Source organism: Dipodomys ordii, unplaced genomic scaffold (assembly GCF_000151885.1).
Source record: "Dipodomys ordii isolate 6190 unplaced genomic scaffold, Dord_2.0 Scaffold2, whole genome shotgun sequence".
Taxonomy (NCBI): Eukaryota; Metazoa; Chordata; class Mammalia; order Rodentia; family Heteromyidae; genus Dipodomys; species Dipodomys ordii.
In genome coordinates this window covers 34775905-34790474 of record NW_012267218.1, presented here as the reverse complement: position 1 = coordinate 34790474, position 14570 = coordinate 34775905, and the positions used below count along the sequence as shown (strand labels likewise).

The window sequence follows — 14570 nt, the reverse complement described above, 5'->3', positions numbered from 1 at the left end:
CAGAATAGGAATTTGCTTCAAATGCAATGTGTGAGTCATTGTTTCTTAAAGTCAGTGGTCACTTTCTCACACTGAGAGTCTCATATTGACCACTGTTTCCCCCCGCCCAGCCCCCACCAGGACTTTAGCTCCTTACCAAAAGCTTACCTTCATTTCTTGTCTTTACATAGCCTTCAGCCTCCTCTCCAACCTGTTCCCTCAATATCATTTCTAAAGCCAAAGAGGCAACCTCATCATATCAGCAACAGAATGAACCTTTTTACTTGTACATTACTCCCTTTGATTTAATCTTTCTTATCCACAGGTACTCAGGGATTTCTTTTTAAAGAAGTATATCAAATTGTCTGGCCTAACAAGAAAACACATTTCCCCTAAAGAATAATTCTTCTATTCTCTCAGAAGCCAAAAGCATGTCTGCTTTATCTCTTTTCAACCGACAGCATCTTCCATTCCAATTTAATCTGTTTATATACGGCATACAAACATACCATTTAAATAAGTCAATATTCCATAAACAAAGTATATTGTCTTAAACATATCCAAGTTCCCACTAAGTCTTTACTACTGATAGATAAAGCATTTAATACCAGTATTCTAAAGGGGATTCTGACTATATAACACAGTCCAGAGAAATACTACCCAGAATCACACCTTAGTGATTGAAAAGGATAACCCTCCCACTTAATATATAATCTATGTATCTTATTACCTAGACATTATGCAACTTGGTCATCCTAGATCTATATGGAAACATTATTATATGGAATCAAGAAAATTACCGGTTGTTTGTAATATTTCATCTTCCAGAACTGAAAGCTTTAGATGGCATCGCAATTGTAAGTAGTTTTATGACTCGTCTCATTTGTTGGTTCACTTATTATGCTTATTAAAGCCTCAGTATCCCAAGCTCATTTTAGACCTGGACTTTATATTTTTTTTAATCTGGCAAATTTGTTGGGATGGAAAGGGAGAAAAGATACTGTTTTACATTTGCACCCACCAAATGCAATGCTTTAAAAATAAAGAACAAGGCCTGGGACATAGCTCTGTGGCAGAGTGCTTGCCTAATATATGTGAAGCCCTGGGTTTGATCCCAGCACTGCAAACAAAACATAAATGGCACAATTTTATGGAATGGGATAGAAAAACTGTGCTCAGCAATCCTTTCATCTTTATGAGCCTAAAAACATTTTCTAAAACAGCTGAAAAATAGGAAAAATACTAGGGAAAACGGACAGAATTTGCCAGCCCAAGAGCAAGGATAAGGAAGAATTAAGAGATGTCTACAAGGTTTGAGTCTATGCCAACAAAAAAAAAAATAACTGGTCATAAGTAGAGAAAGAAAAGCTGTTTTCAGGAATACAGTGAATAATATTAGATACACCAGGTTTTATATGGAGATATCAGACGGTTGAAATCACAAGACTAAATATGAATATGGAAATTTACATTATGTTAAACTTAGAAGGAATTTGAAAAAAAAGTTAGCCATTTAAAATACAGGAGTAGAGAAAGCAAGGAAATCCGAGACTCATAATTTTACTTAGGATACATAAATAGGAAAGAAGCCATGGAAGGGATGCAGAGTAGGTAAAGGAACAACATAATTCTAGAATTTTTGAGATACAAATGGGCTTTGAAAATGACGTAGGGTCACACCATTTATAGATAAGCACAAGGAACTATAGAAAAGTTAATTGAAGTTATGTGACTCAATCCAAATTACATGACTCCTTAATAGTAAATCATGGACAACTGTGCCTCATTGTCAATCTGTCCAAAACTTTGTAGAAAGGTAATCAATTACAGTGCTTTCTTTGGAGCTAAGGGAAGACATGGACATCAAAGCGCTGAAGAGTGATTTGGGTAGCATGCTTTCATTATATCCCTTCTTCCTCAGTGCTTCTATTTTAAAGAGACTCACTTTGCATTAGCAATGTGTATTCAAATACGAAGTCTTGTGAGATGTGGCATGAGGAAGGGAATTTGAGTAAATGTAGATCAAATGACTACTCAGTTTTATGGAGGTCAAGCTCAACCACTTGTCTAAAATAAGGCTGGCAAACTGTGGCCCCTGGGCCAAATGTGTCCTGCCACCTGTTTTGTAATAAAATTTTATTGGAATACATTTATGCCTAGTTGTTTATATATAGCCCATGACTCTTTTCACCCTAAGACAAAAGAAAATACTCATCACAGAGAGTCTACAATATTGACCTACTCTCCACAAGAAAAATGCAGAAGTTTTCCACCTCCTCATTTAAAAGAACATCAATCAAATATTGTTTGCATGATTGTTGAAAATGCAAAACATTTCTAAATATTCCTAAGGCTGAATAAATATGGTTTTTATAACTTATTTTTTAGTAGGTTGCTGATGGCCCATGCCTGTAATCCTAGCTAATCAGGAGATCTGAAGACTGAGGTTTGAAGCCAGCCCAGGCTAAAAAGTCCATGAGACTAACTCCATTTAACTAGCAAAAATCCAGAAGTAGAGGTATGGCTCAAATGGTAGAGTACCAGCCTTGAGCAGAAAAGCCAAGTGCAAAGACTTCAGTTCAAGCCCCAGTACCAGCACAACAACAACAACAACTTACTTTAAGACTGTTATCTAGGATTCAACCAGAAAATAAAAACTAGTAAAATAGGGATGATAGATAGATGATAGATAGATGATAGATAGATAGATAGAGATAGACAGACAGACAGACAGACAGACAACTATGTACTGCCTAAGCTATCCATAGGTAGGCCATCATGATCAGAAGGTTATAGGAAGGTTAAAATTCCCATCATGGACCAAACCTGCTCTCCATAGGTAGATTTTCTTATCTGCTTCAGGAAGCCTCAGCTTTAAGGCCTTGCAGTTCTTTGAATCAGATCCATGTAGATTATCCAAGATTATCACCTTATTGAAGACAACTGTTTAGGAACTTTATATCTTCAGTACCTCAAAGGAAAAGCATGTTAGTTTACTATATAAATGTTAGTTTACCATAAAAAATGAGTACTATAGCTTCACATTTTTGTAGCACTGTTGGTTAGGATTATTATGTCTTGGTGGATTGACCCATTTATCGTTAGATAATATGCTTTTCTCTTCTCTGGTAATGTTCTTTGCTTTGAAATATAATTTATAATGTTAATATAGTCAGTTCTCATATTTTTGATTGATGTTAATGGTATATCTTGTTCTTTTTAAAAAAGCTTTTCATCTGCATCATTTATTTGTGGTTTCTTGACAAGAGCTTATAGTTGGGTTATCGTGTGTGTGTGTGTGTGTGTGTGTGTGTGTGTGTGTGTGTGTGTTTATATATAATTGGTAAATATAGGTCATTTACATTTAATGTAGCTACTAATATATTAAAGCCCAAGTTTGTCATTTTATTGTCAGGGGAGGGGAGTATTTCCTCTGTTTATCTCTTTTGCTTTTCTATAAGCTTCTTAGAATTTTGTTGGTGATGGTGGTGGTTGTGGAGCTTGAACTCAGGGCCTGGGTGCTGTCCCTAAGCCTCTTTGTGCTCAAGGCTTGTGCTCTACCACTTGAGCTACAGCAAGACTTCCAGTTTTTCAATGGTTAATTGGAGGTAAGAGTCTCATGGGACTTTTCTGCCTGGCTAGCTTCAAACTATGATCCTCAGATTTCAGCCTCCTGGGTATCTAGGATTACAGGCATGAGGCACTGGCACCGTACTTCTTGGAAAGTTTTAACATTCTCTTATTATTCTAAAGTGTATTTTAGTGTATCTTTTCATGTATCTTGTTTAGTGATTATTTTAAGAATTACACAAAGACCTTACCTGAAAAATAAATTAAAAAACAAAAGAAAGAGCCAAGTGCTGGAGGCTTATGCCTGTAACCCTAGCTACTCAAGAGGCTGAGATCTGAGAAACATGATTCTAAGCCAACCAGGCAGAAAAGTCCCATGAGACTCCTATCTCCAATAAACTATTCAGAAAAAGCTGGAAGTGGCTCTGTGGCTCAAGTGGTAGACCACTATCTTTGAACACAAAGAGGCTCAAGGATAACATGCACTCCCTGAGTTCAAGCCCCAGGACTGGGAGAAAAAAAATTTAACTAACTAAAAAAAATTAAAAAAACTTAAAAGGAAATAAAGAAACTGGGTTCATGACTGAAGTGGCCAAGTGCCTGCCTAGCAAGCACAAGACCCCAAGTTAAAGCTTCAGTGCTGCTAAAAGAAATTTAAGAGCCACGTAAGACTGTTGTGAAACTCAGTCACAAGAAGCAGAGAAGCCACCACTTAAGAGACCAGATTATGAGGGGACTGCTGGTGGACCCATGTTGCAAAGACCAGCAGCCCCTAATGCTCTTAGCACAAAGCTTATATAGGCCAATACCACATAAGGTGTGTGGAATTAAACCTAACAAAAATGTTATACATAAGCAAAGAAAACCAGATAAGGATGTTTAAACCTGATAGAAAAGCAAACCATCTAGGGAAATAATCAGGGGAAATCAAGGGCCAATTATCTAGGGGAAGCATAAACCCAATCTCCTTACTTCAATACGATATGTTTTTACTTCAACCTTACCAAAGATGAACTAGAAGGAAAGTTGTTGATGCATAGTAAAATTATTGTATTTTCTTCTTTCCTAAATTCCAAATTTTACTTTATTTATTTGCTTTAAGAATTTTCTTGAGGCTTGTTATAGTGGCAAATGCCTGTTATCCCAGAATTCCAAGGGTTGAGGTAGGAAGTTTGTAGATAGCCTCGGCTACATCGTGAGACCCTGTCTCCAGAAAAAGAAAATCCAAAACCAAAACAAAACTTTCCTTGAGCCATCTTTTTTTTTTCAGTAGAGAAAATTATTTATTCCATTATTAGGATGTACCAAGTCAATGTATATAACTTTAGATGGGAACATTTGTATTCAGTAAATATATTTGGTCTTTACTTACTGTAACACAAAACAATAATATATACAATGGGGTTCCTTGTCTTCAAAGACAATACTAAGATCTCTTTTAAAACAATATTTCATTTTTTCCTTTAATGGTATTGGAGTTTGAACTCTTAAGGGCTTTTCATATAGTATTTCTTTTATAAAAGGAAAAAGGTAGGTGAAAATTTAGCAGAGAGAGCTTCAAACATTCAAAACAAACAAGAAAAACAGATTTACCATAGGTTGACAAGAAGAAACATGATCAGATTAACCATGCTATGGATAAGTCAGAGAAAGTCATCTAAACATTATAGCCAATCAATCTTGTGATTCTTAGTCCTGGTTATGCACCAAAACATCCTGCAGGGTTTATTAGGTACCTAACCCAAACCCCAAGTGTAATGATTCAAAAAATCTACAAACAAGTTGACACCTAGGCATCTTAATCTAAAAAAAGTATCTCAAAGATTTTGATTACAGCAACAAATGTAGGAGACAACATCCTTAGTTTCTACCTTTTTTTCCTTGAGCCATCTTTTAGGATGGATTTCTGATGACATTTGGCTTGGTTTTTCTGTCATCAGATAATGTCTTGATTTCCCTTTTCATTTTGGAATACTATTTTCTCTTGATATAGGATTCGAGGTTGACACTTTCATCACTTGAAAAATGTGCCACATCTTCTAGTTTCATTGATGAGGAAAATTGTGCTGTCATTCAAATAATTTTTTTCCTTTTATGTGTATGATGTGAAGGGGGGTTAGCTGTGTTTAATAGAGGAACAGGGAGAAATGAGCCTACCCCATTTTTACCTAGAACCATAGAATTCATGTGATATGATCATCTGTAAGAGAGGGCATCACTCTGTGTGTGTGTGTGTGTGTGTGTGTGTGTGTGTGTATGCATACCCATTCTTGGACTTAAACTAAGGGCCTAGGCACTGTCCTTGAGCTTTGTTTTTGCTCCAGGCTAGTGCTCTACCCACTTGAGCCACAGCTCCCACTTCTGGCTTTTTCCAGTTTAATTGGAGAAGAATCCCGTCCACTTTCTTGCCTGAGCTGACCTCAAACTGCAATCCTCAGATATCAGCCTTTTCTGAATAGCTAGAATTACAGGTGTGAACTACCAGTTCCCAGAGAGGATATCATTTTTAAATGTTCTCATGTAGGAACCACCAGAGACTGAAAGTGCCAAGGATTTGTTTGGCGGCAGACTTACGTCAGACATGATTGCAGAACGACAAGGACATTCAAACTTCACCCAGATGCAAGAACTAAACTGGACTTCATCATCTATCAGGTACATTTCACTATAGGCTATTTGATATTATGATTATATATGTAATTATTATTACTTTTATTATGCTAAATATTTATAGATTTTTCTCCAAAGATCCCCATTAATTCGTCCTTCCTACTTCTAATTTCATGCCACAACCCTTTGAAATGTGATAATAATTTTTTATTATTGGAGGCTATGTTTTTTTCTTGTTTTTTAACTGTATTTTTAAAATCTTTTCTTTTTCAGTGCTAGAGGTTGAACCCAGGACTTTGCACTTGCTAGGCAAGCACTTTGCCTTAAGCTATATCCTAGCACAAAGCTATGATTTTAAATGTTACCAATTTCTTGCTCAGATTTTGTTTCTCTTTCTCTTTTGCAACCAAACACACTAGATTTACTTCTTGTGTTTTGTTCAGATATTTAGCAAAAATCTGATTACATTTTTACTAAGAAACTTATGAAGATCAAAGTTAATATAAATTAGGCTGGGAATGTGCCTTAGTGGTAGAATGCTTGTCTAGCATGCATGAAACCCTAGGTTCGATTCCTCAGTACCACATACACAGAAGAAGCTGGAAGTGCCACTGTGACTCAAGTGGTAGAACAGTAGCCTTGAGCAAAAGAAGCTGGGGGACAGTGCCCAAGCCCTGAGCTCAAGCCTTAGGACTGGCAAAAAAATAAAATAAAATAAAAATTACCTAACACTTTTAATCACACCTTATTCATTACAATAGCATCCTCAAACACAGATACCGTTAATGTGAATATGGTATTATATTCAGGATCCAAACTAGTAACTAAAGCAAAAAGGACTGAGGGTGTAGCTCAATGTGCCTACCAAGTGCAAGGCCCTGAGTTCAAACCTCAGTACTGCAAAAAAAATACATTTAGTTGAACATTTATCTCTTAACATTTTAAGTGTTTCCTTTTTATTGAATTTGTTAGGTGAGGGCTTTTTAAAATGCCTTTGGGAGTTTTATAAATGGTAGAAGTCATCTTTTCCAATATTTTTTTCTGTCCTGTTAAAATAATAACTATTGCCAGGTGCCGGTGGCTCACACCTGTAATTCTAGCTACTCAGGAGGCGGAGATCTGAGGATTGAGGTTCGAAGCCAGCCCAGGCAGAAAAGTCCCCGTGAGAATCTTCAATAAACTACTCAGAAAAGCTGGAAGTGGTGCCGTGGTTCAAGTGGTAGAATGCTAGTCTTGAGCACAAAGAGGCTCAAGGACAGTGCCCAAGCCCTAAGTTCAAGCCGCAGGACCAGTAAAAAATAAAAAATAAAAAAATAAAATAAATAATAACTATTTACTTTGTCTAAATTCAGAACTGTAGATTTGATTCCAGTTGACCAGTTTATAAATGTGTTTAATGTGAATCTACAGAACAATCATCTGACCTCATTTAGTGGGCTCATCTATCTTCCTAATATACAGGTGAGTCACACACAAATCCATCTTTTCTTTCAAAGTTTTCAGTACAAGTTCTAATCTTTGCTTTGGATTAAAATGGATTCCAATGTTACTAAGTTAAAGAAAGCCTTAGGAAAACAGTGCCTAAGCCCTGAGTTCAAGTGCCAAGACCAGCACACACACACATACACACAAATAATTCAAGTCTAAATCATTTGGGATATAAATTTTTACTTTATTTTCAGAACTAATATGTAATTAAAGTATGTTACATTCCAAGTTTTATCCATACCATTTTACTTTAATAAGCTTCCAGAAAGTATTGACTTCCAAGGTTATTTTTATTTGGCCTCAGTTTTATATGATTGTCCTTCATGCATCTTAACTCAGGGCAGGCTACATGTTCAGTGAACAGGCATGAAATGAATTTGAGAACAGTAAGGTTCTAAAAGCAGCCTCATTGCTTCTTCCCTATTGACTCAACTCAGCCATCTACCAAATTCTTTTAAATGTAGGGAAACAAGTTTCTCACCAAGGAGCTATTTTATCCATCTCTAGTTTAGAGAAAGCAGGAGTTGTGGTATCATAATTTCCCATCATTTAGGATCATTAAAAACACATTTAAGTCTGTAATCCCAGAAGGCCAATATTTGAAGATCAAGGTTTTAAGCCATCCCAGGCAGGCAAGTCCATGAGACTTATCCCCAATTGACCACCAAAAAGTCAGAAGTGAAACTGTGGCTCAAGTGGTAGAGTACTAGCCTTAGGCAAAGCAGTGCCTAAGCCCAAGTTCAAGTGCCAGGACCAGCACACACACACACACACACACACACAAATTCAAATCTAAGTCATTTGAGATATAAATTTTTTATCTGCAAAACTAATATTTAACTACTGTGTGTTGTGTATTCTAAGTATTATCCATACTTTTTACTTCATAGATTATAGTTGATTAATAAGTGATTATTTCTGTAGGTCTTATGCCTCAACTATAACCATATTGAATCAATCATACCTAGAGCAAAGCCACAGGCTCACTTAACCAACAGACAACTGCTCTACCAGAAAGTACCTTCAAGTGGCTATGGGCAGCAAGGACCTTCAAAAATAAATAGGTACTATTCTTTTACTTTTATACAATTACAAATAACATTGGTTGGGAATTTAAAAAGAAGTAGCATATTCTAGTGTATACATTGTACTTATCTTAATAATTACTTCATAGCTAATATGCCAAAAAGACTTCACAAAGAAAAAATACTCAGACTCATCTTTTATTTTCCCCTGCTTCCTCTATTTCATACTTATACTGTATAGAAAGGGAAAATTAGTCTTGTAGATTTAATGATCCTTAGGTTTCTTTATTTTTCAACTCACAACTATATAACTCACCCTTTGTGTACAACATAGTGATTTTTAGTATGCTCACAAATTGTATAACCCATTGCCACAACTTTATTCTAGAACATTTTCATGCCACAAAGGAACCCGTTACTCAGTATGGACTCATTTTTTCCAACATTACTTTTTTAATTTCTAAATTAGATTTTAGGACACTGAATATCCTCAGCACCAACACAAAATCACAAAGATCCTTTATGAAATGAGGGTACACACTTTACTATACACATAAATATGTATATATAGATATACTCATAAATACATATATATATATACACAGATAAATATATACACAAACATACAGACACTAGAATCATCAAGTCAGAATACTTTTCAGGCTTTTCCAGCAAATAACAGTCCTTTTGTTCTCACTTTTATTGAGGTACAGTTTGCATATAATGAAATCCACCAGTTTAAGTGTACAACCTAATGCACTTTGGAAATGTATTATCATACAACCCTTACCATGATCAAGATATAAAATATTCCCATCACAAAAAGTTCCCTCATGGAAGGGGAGCCATGGCTCAAGCGGCAGAGTGCTAGCCTTGAGCTGAAGAGCCGAAGGACAGCGCCCAAGCCCAGAGTTCAAGCCCCATGACCAACCAAAAAAAAAAAGTTCCCTCATTTCTATGCTCAGTCCCCCTCTCCCACATTTTTGCTCTATCTCTATAATTCTAGAATTTCTTAAGATTGAAATTGCATAGTAAGTGCTGTTTTATATCTGGTCCTTTCACTTAGCATAATCTTCTGGGATTATCTATGTTGTTGCAAGTGTCAGCAATTTATTTCATTTGACTGCTGAATGGTATTACATTGATCACATGACAAACTTTATTATTGATGGACATTTGAGTTGTTTCTTCTTTGAGGCTATCATTAAAACTACATGAACATTTCACTCATACTTATCCTTACTCCCTGACTTCAAATTTTATTATTAAAACATAGTGACAAATGCCTGTAAGCCTAGCTACTTAGGAGACTGAGATCTGAGGATCATGGTTCAAAGCCAGCCCAGGCAGGAGACTCTTATCTCCAAGTAACTACCAGAAAACTGGAACTGGTGCTGCAGCACAAGTGGTAGAGTGCTCACCTTGAGCTGAAGACTTCAGGGACAGTGTCCAGGCCCAGAGTTCAAGCCTTATGACCTACAGAAAAATAAATAAATTTATATACGTGTGTGTGTGTGTGTGTGTGTGTGTGTGTGTGTGTGTGTGTGTGTGTGTGTGTGTGTAGTGATGAAATAAGTCTGGTGCTGGAAAAGATGGTTGGTTGAAATAGTGCAAATTCAGAAACTAACATTTATGGCTAATTAATTTTTAGCAAAAGTGTCAAGGTAATTCAGTTGGGGAAAGAATAAGGTTCCAAACAAATGGATTTCCACATGTGAGTACATGGATTTAGACCTCACGCCTTACCCCACAATATATGCAAACATTAACTTAAAATGGTTCATAAGTCTTTAATGTCTTTATTAATAAGATATTATTTCTAAACTAAATTTTGTTTCTTTCTGTGTGCAAAATTTATACTTCAGTTGAATTTATTCTGAACTATTTGATCCTGTTTTGTACAGTTGTAAATTTGTTTTCTTCATTTTACTTTTAGATTGTTTGCTGTTGGTTTAGAAATTCAATAGACTTTTGTAACTATTTTGTGTTGTAACTTTGCTTTGTTATTTTCAAGTAGGTTTTGGTGGATTTGTTAGGATTCACTAAGCATGAGATCATGTCATCTAAGAGTAATGACAGTTCTTATCTTTTCAAATGTAAGAATTTTTTTCTTTTTCTTAATTGATTACATTAGTTACCATTTTTCATTTTTACTTTTTCTATTTTATTTACTTTTTATTCACTTTTCTTTACCATATACCATATAAAGCAGTCAGTGTGTGTGTGTGTGTGTGTGTGTGTGTGTGTGTGTGTGTGTGTGTGTTTGGGTATGAACTCAAGCCTGGATGCTGTCCTTTAGCTATTTTTGCTCAACACTAGCTACAGCTTTTGGGTGGTTAATGGGAGATGAGAGCCTCATGAACTTCCTCCTTCACCAAACTATAATTCTCAGATATCAGCTTCTTGAATAGCTAGGCTTACAGGCAGAACCTACTGGTACTTAACTCATGAAAGTATTTTTAAAGATAAAGAATATTACATAAAATATAAAAGCATTATACCTTATAGCTTAATTCTGATATATTAACAAGTTCATTTTTTCTTTTTCTTAACTTCAATATATAAAACTGTCTTTATACAATTATAGCTGATTTGAAATTAAGTTCATAGTCCCAACCTTTGTGTTTCAGAGATACAGTGAGCAGTGAAAATCTGCCTCCCATAATGCAAACTTTAGAGGTTCTTCATTTGGGATACAATGGAATTTGTAATTTAATCCAGCTACAACTTAACAGATTAGTAAACTTAAGATTCCTCTTTTTACAGGGTGAGTAGAAACACTGCTATTGAGTAAATATTTTATGTTTTTTATTGTAAGAATACTGTACAGAGGGGTTACAGTTACATTAGTAAGGTAATGAGTACATTTCCTGTCAAGCATTGTTACCTCCTCCTTTGTTTTTCTCCTACCATCCCTTTGAGTAAATATTTTAAAATGACAATTGATACCTTGTTTTGGTAAGTAAATACAAGCATTACCATTTACTCATTTGTTTACAAAATATCTCATAATCAAAATGCATTTTTCTTTGGTTATCTGCGTGTTTTCAAAAGCCATTTTTGAAGGAAAATAAAATACAGTGGAGCTACATGGAGCATTACATCATAATCTAATTTTATATCATATTTAACTGAAAAAGAAATAAATGTTACAACTGAGTAATTCTCAAGTATTTATGAAACCCAGAATTGTGCTAAGTACTATGAAAGATATGAAGTCCTATATTATTGTGGTTATACATGACTGAGATCCTGGCCCTAAAGTAGTTGTAACTCCACCTATGGTTATACATTTAGACAAAGTTAATTTGTATGACTGTGTGTTACTAATTTGAGTGTAATAAAAACTGAAAGAAAGAGAAATCAAAGCATTAATCCTTGACATCTCTAGGACTCTGAAGGATTGATAGAATGTAGTGAAAGTGAGAATAACAGATCTTTGTAAGCAGGGGAAGGAAGGAAGGAGTTCCCATCTGTGACTGTTGTCTATAGGCCAACAAGTTCAATCAAAGACTATAAAGTGCTTTGGGAAAGTCTCTAAAAAATAATCAGATTCAAAGAATCAATATAGAAAGGGCTTTATTTAGTTTGGTAGGAAGTATAATTTTTGGAAATTTGTGGAATAGTGAACAATTGAAGGTAAATGCCCAGCAGGACCAAATTATGGAGAGTCAGGCAAAGAAATTTAGACAGAATATAGTCCACAAGAGGATAGGATCTTATATTCTTAAAAAAATATCTAAAAAGTAGCATGAGGAAACATGAGTATTGAAAACATTAATTATTAAATGAAGTAAGATCAAGGTTGGGAAATCTGCTGGTAAGATTGTTGAGAAATTTGGATATCTGATCTTAGTAATTTTTTTCTAAGAGACATTCTTTTTTTGCTTGTCAAAATTTTGGAATTTTGGTTGATAACCAAAAAGAAAAAGAAGGGGGGGAGGAGAAAGAGGAGGAGGAGGAGAAAGAGAAAGAGGAGGAAAAAGAGAAGGAGAAAGAGGAGGAGGAGGAGGAAGAGGAGCAAGAAGAAAAGAAGGAGGGAAGAAGAAGAAGAAGAAGGAGAAGGAGAAGAAGAAGGAGAAGGAGAAATCAGGCATACTAATGGCAGATCTTTTTTAAAGCACATTTATGAATTCCCCCACAAATAACCTAACTCTGGAATGTCTGTGTTAATCTGACAAGGCAGTATGTGCAGTTGCCATGGTGACATTGGCAAATCTGAGCCAAGCATTGTTCCACAGGGAGTGAGGCCGCCGTCTATACTGACTATTATCACTATCATTTATGGAGTCATTGCACAGGCCTTATAGCCTCCTCATAGCATGGTTCAACACACTGAGAAAGGGAGACAAAGGGGAGGAGAGGGAAGGAGAGAGGAAGAAAAGGAAAGGGAAGGGAAGGGAAGACGAAGGAGAAAGGAAAAGGAAAGAAAGGAAAGGAGTAAGGAGAAAGGAAAGAGAAAAGTTAAGGATAAGGGAAAGCAAATGACAGCCAAGTGTGGTAGCACACACTTATAATTCCAGTAAGGATAGAAGCAAACTCTCAAGTTCAAGGCCAGCCTGACAATATAAAAAAAAAAGACAGAGAGAGCAAGACAGAGACACAGAGAAAGACAGACAGGGAGAAAAGAAGGGAGGAAGGAAGGAGGGAGAGAGGAAGGAAGAGAGGGAAGGAAGGAGAAAGAGAGAGAAGGAAAGGAAAAAAAGAAAAGAAAGGAAGGAAGGAGGGAAGAAAAGTAGAGGTTCAGTGAGGCTAAATAATTTGCACTAGTACATGTTGTGGTAGAGTCAACTCCATCCATCCAACTCCAAAGAACATACATTTTCTATACCATATGAATGACATAATACTAAGAGTCTGAATTGCAAAGGTGCTGACAGGACTAGTAAATCTAAAAAACAGTTAAAAAAGAAGAAATATTAGGATTGTGACTAACTAGATAGCAGATGGAGAGAAAAAGAATCCAATTTTTTTTTCAATTTCATTAAGAGATTGGCAATAGGAAATACTAAAGCTAGATAAACTCATTTTGGGAAAGGTGGTTTATTTGGGGTAGGAAAAGATTCATTTGTATAGTAACATTTTGAGACATAATGTACTTAAAAATCACTTGACAAAAAGTATTTACATGAATATAGATGATCTTTAATTCCAGAAACTGGGGCTCACTCACTATATGATGACTTATCTTGTTTTAGGGAATGAAATCTGTCAGCTTGAAGGGCTCGACAGCCTAGTGCTCCTTCAGGAGTTGGTAGTAGACCACAACCGCATCAGAACATTTAATGAAACTGCTTTCGCCAAGCCAAGTGCTCTGCTAGCACTTCACCTAGAGGAAAACCGGATCCGAGAGCTGAGCAAACTGCAGTCTTTAGAAAAACTAGAGAAACTCTTCCTAGCATATAATAAAATCCAGGTAACATTATTTGGGAATTTTTTTGTTCTTGTTATGCTATTCACATGCTTTCATTCCCCTATACTCTGAACATAAAGCTTCCAAATACATCTATGAAATTTGTGACAAGTAGGTTATTTATCCCTAATATAGCATGCACGTTGGATACATATAAACAACTCTGTGATATGGAGAAGTCCACTGCTTCTAGATTTATAAGCTGGATAAACCTCCATGCACTCATTCATTGGTAAATGTTAGCTTCAGTAGGTTAAGGCTTGTCCCATCAATCTTCTACCAGGGTTTGTATTTGTTTATTGTTCTTGATCCAAGCTGTTTCTGAATCACAATTCCAGACTTCCACAGGCCCTTTAAGTTTGGCATGTATACTTGGTCCACTGGGTATTTGAATCAACCTCCCAATAATGGTTGAGTCAACTTGGCTTTTTTTTGGGGGGGGGTCCAGTCGTGGGGCCTGAACTCTGGGCCTGGGCACTGTCCCT

At 35.9% G+C, this 14570-nt stretch overlaps 1 protein-coding gene across 1 annotated transcript in view; it reads left to right on the top strand.

Annotated features, from left to right (window-relative positions):
* Positions 1 to 14570, top strand: part of LOC105986699 (leucine-rich repeat-containing protein 9-like) — a 78090-nt gene that overhangs the window by 53607 nt on the left and 9913 nt on the right. Inside the window, exons 23-28 of the mRNA XM_013017736.1 lie at positions 714 to 836; positions 6074 to 6204; positions 7512 to 7620; positions 8572 to 8711; positions 11303 to 11439; positions 13871 to 14088. Coding sequence (XP_012873190.1) covers positions 714 to 836; positions 6074 to 6204; positions 7512 to 7620; positions 8572 to 8711; positions 11303 to 11439; positions 13871 to 14088 — 858 coding nt within the window. The remainder of the gene's footprint in view (positions 1 to 713; positions 837 to 6073; positions 6205 to 7511; positions 7621 to 8571; positions 8712 to 11302; positions 11440 to 13870; positions 14089 to 14570) is intronic.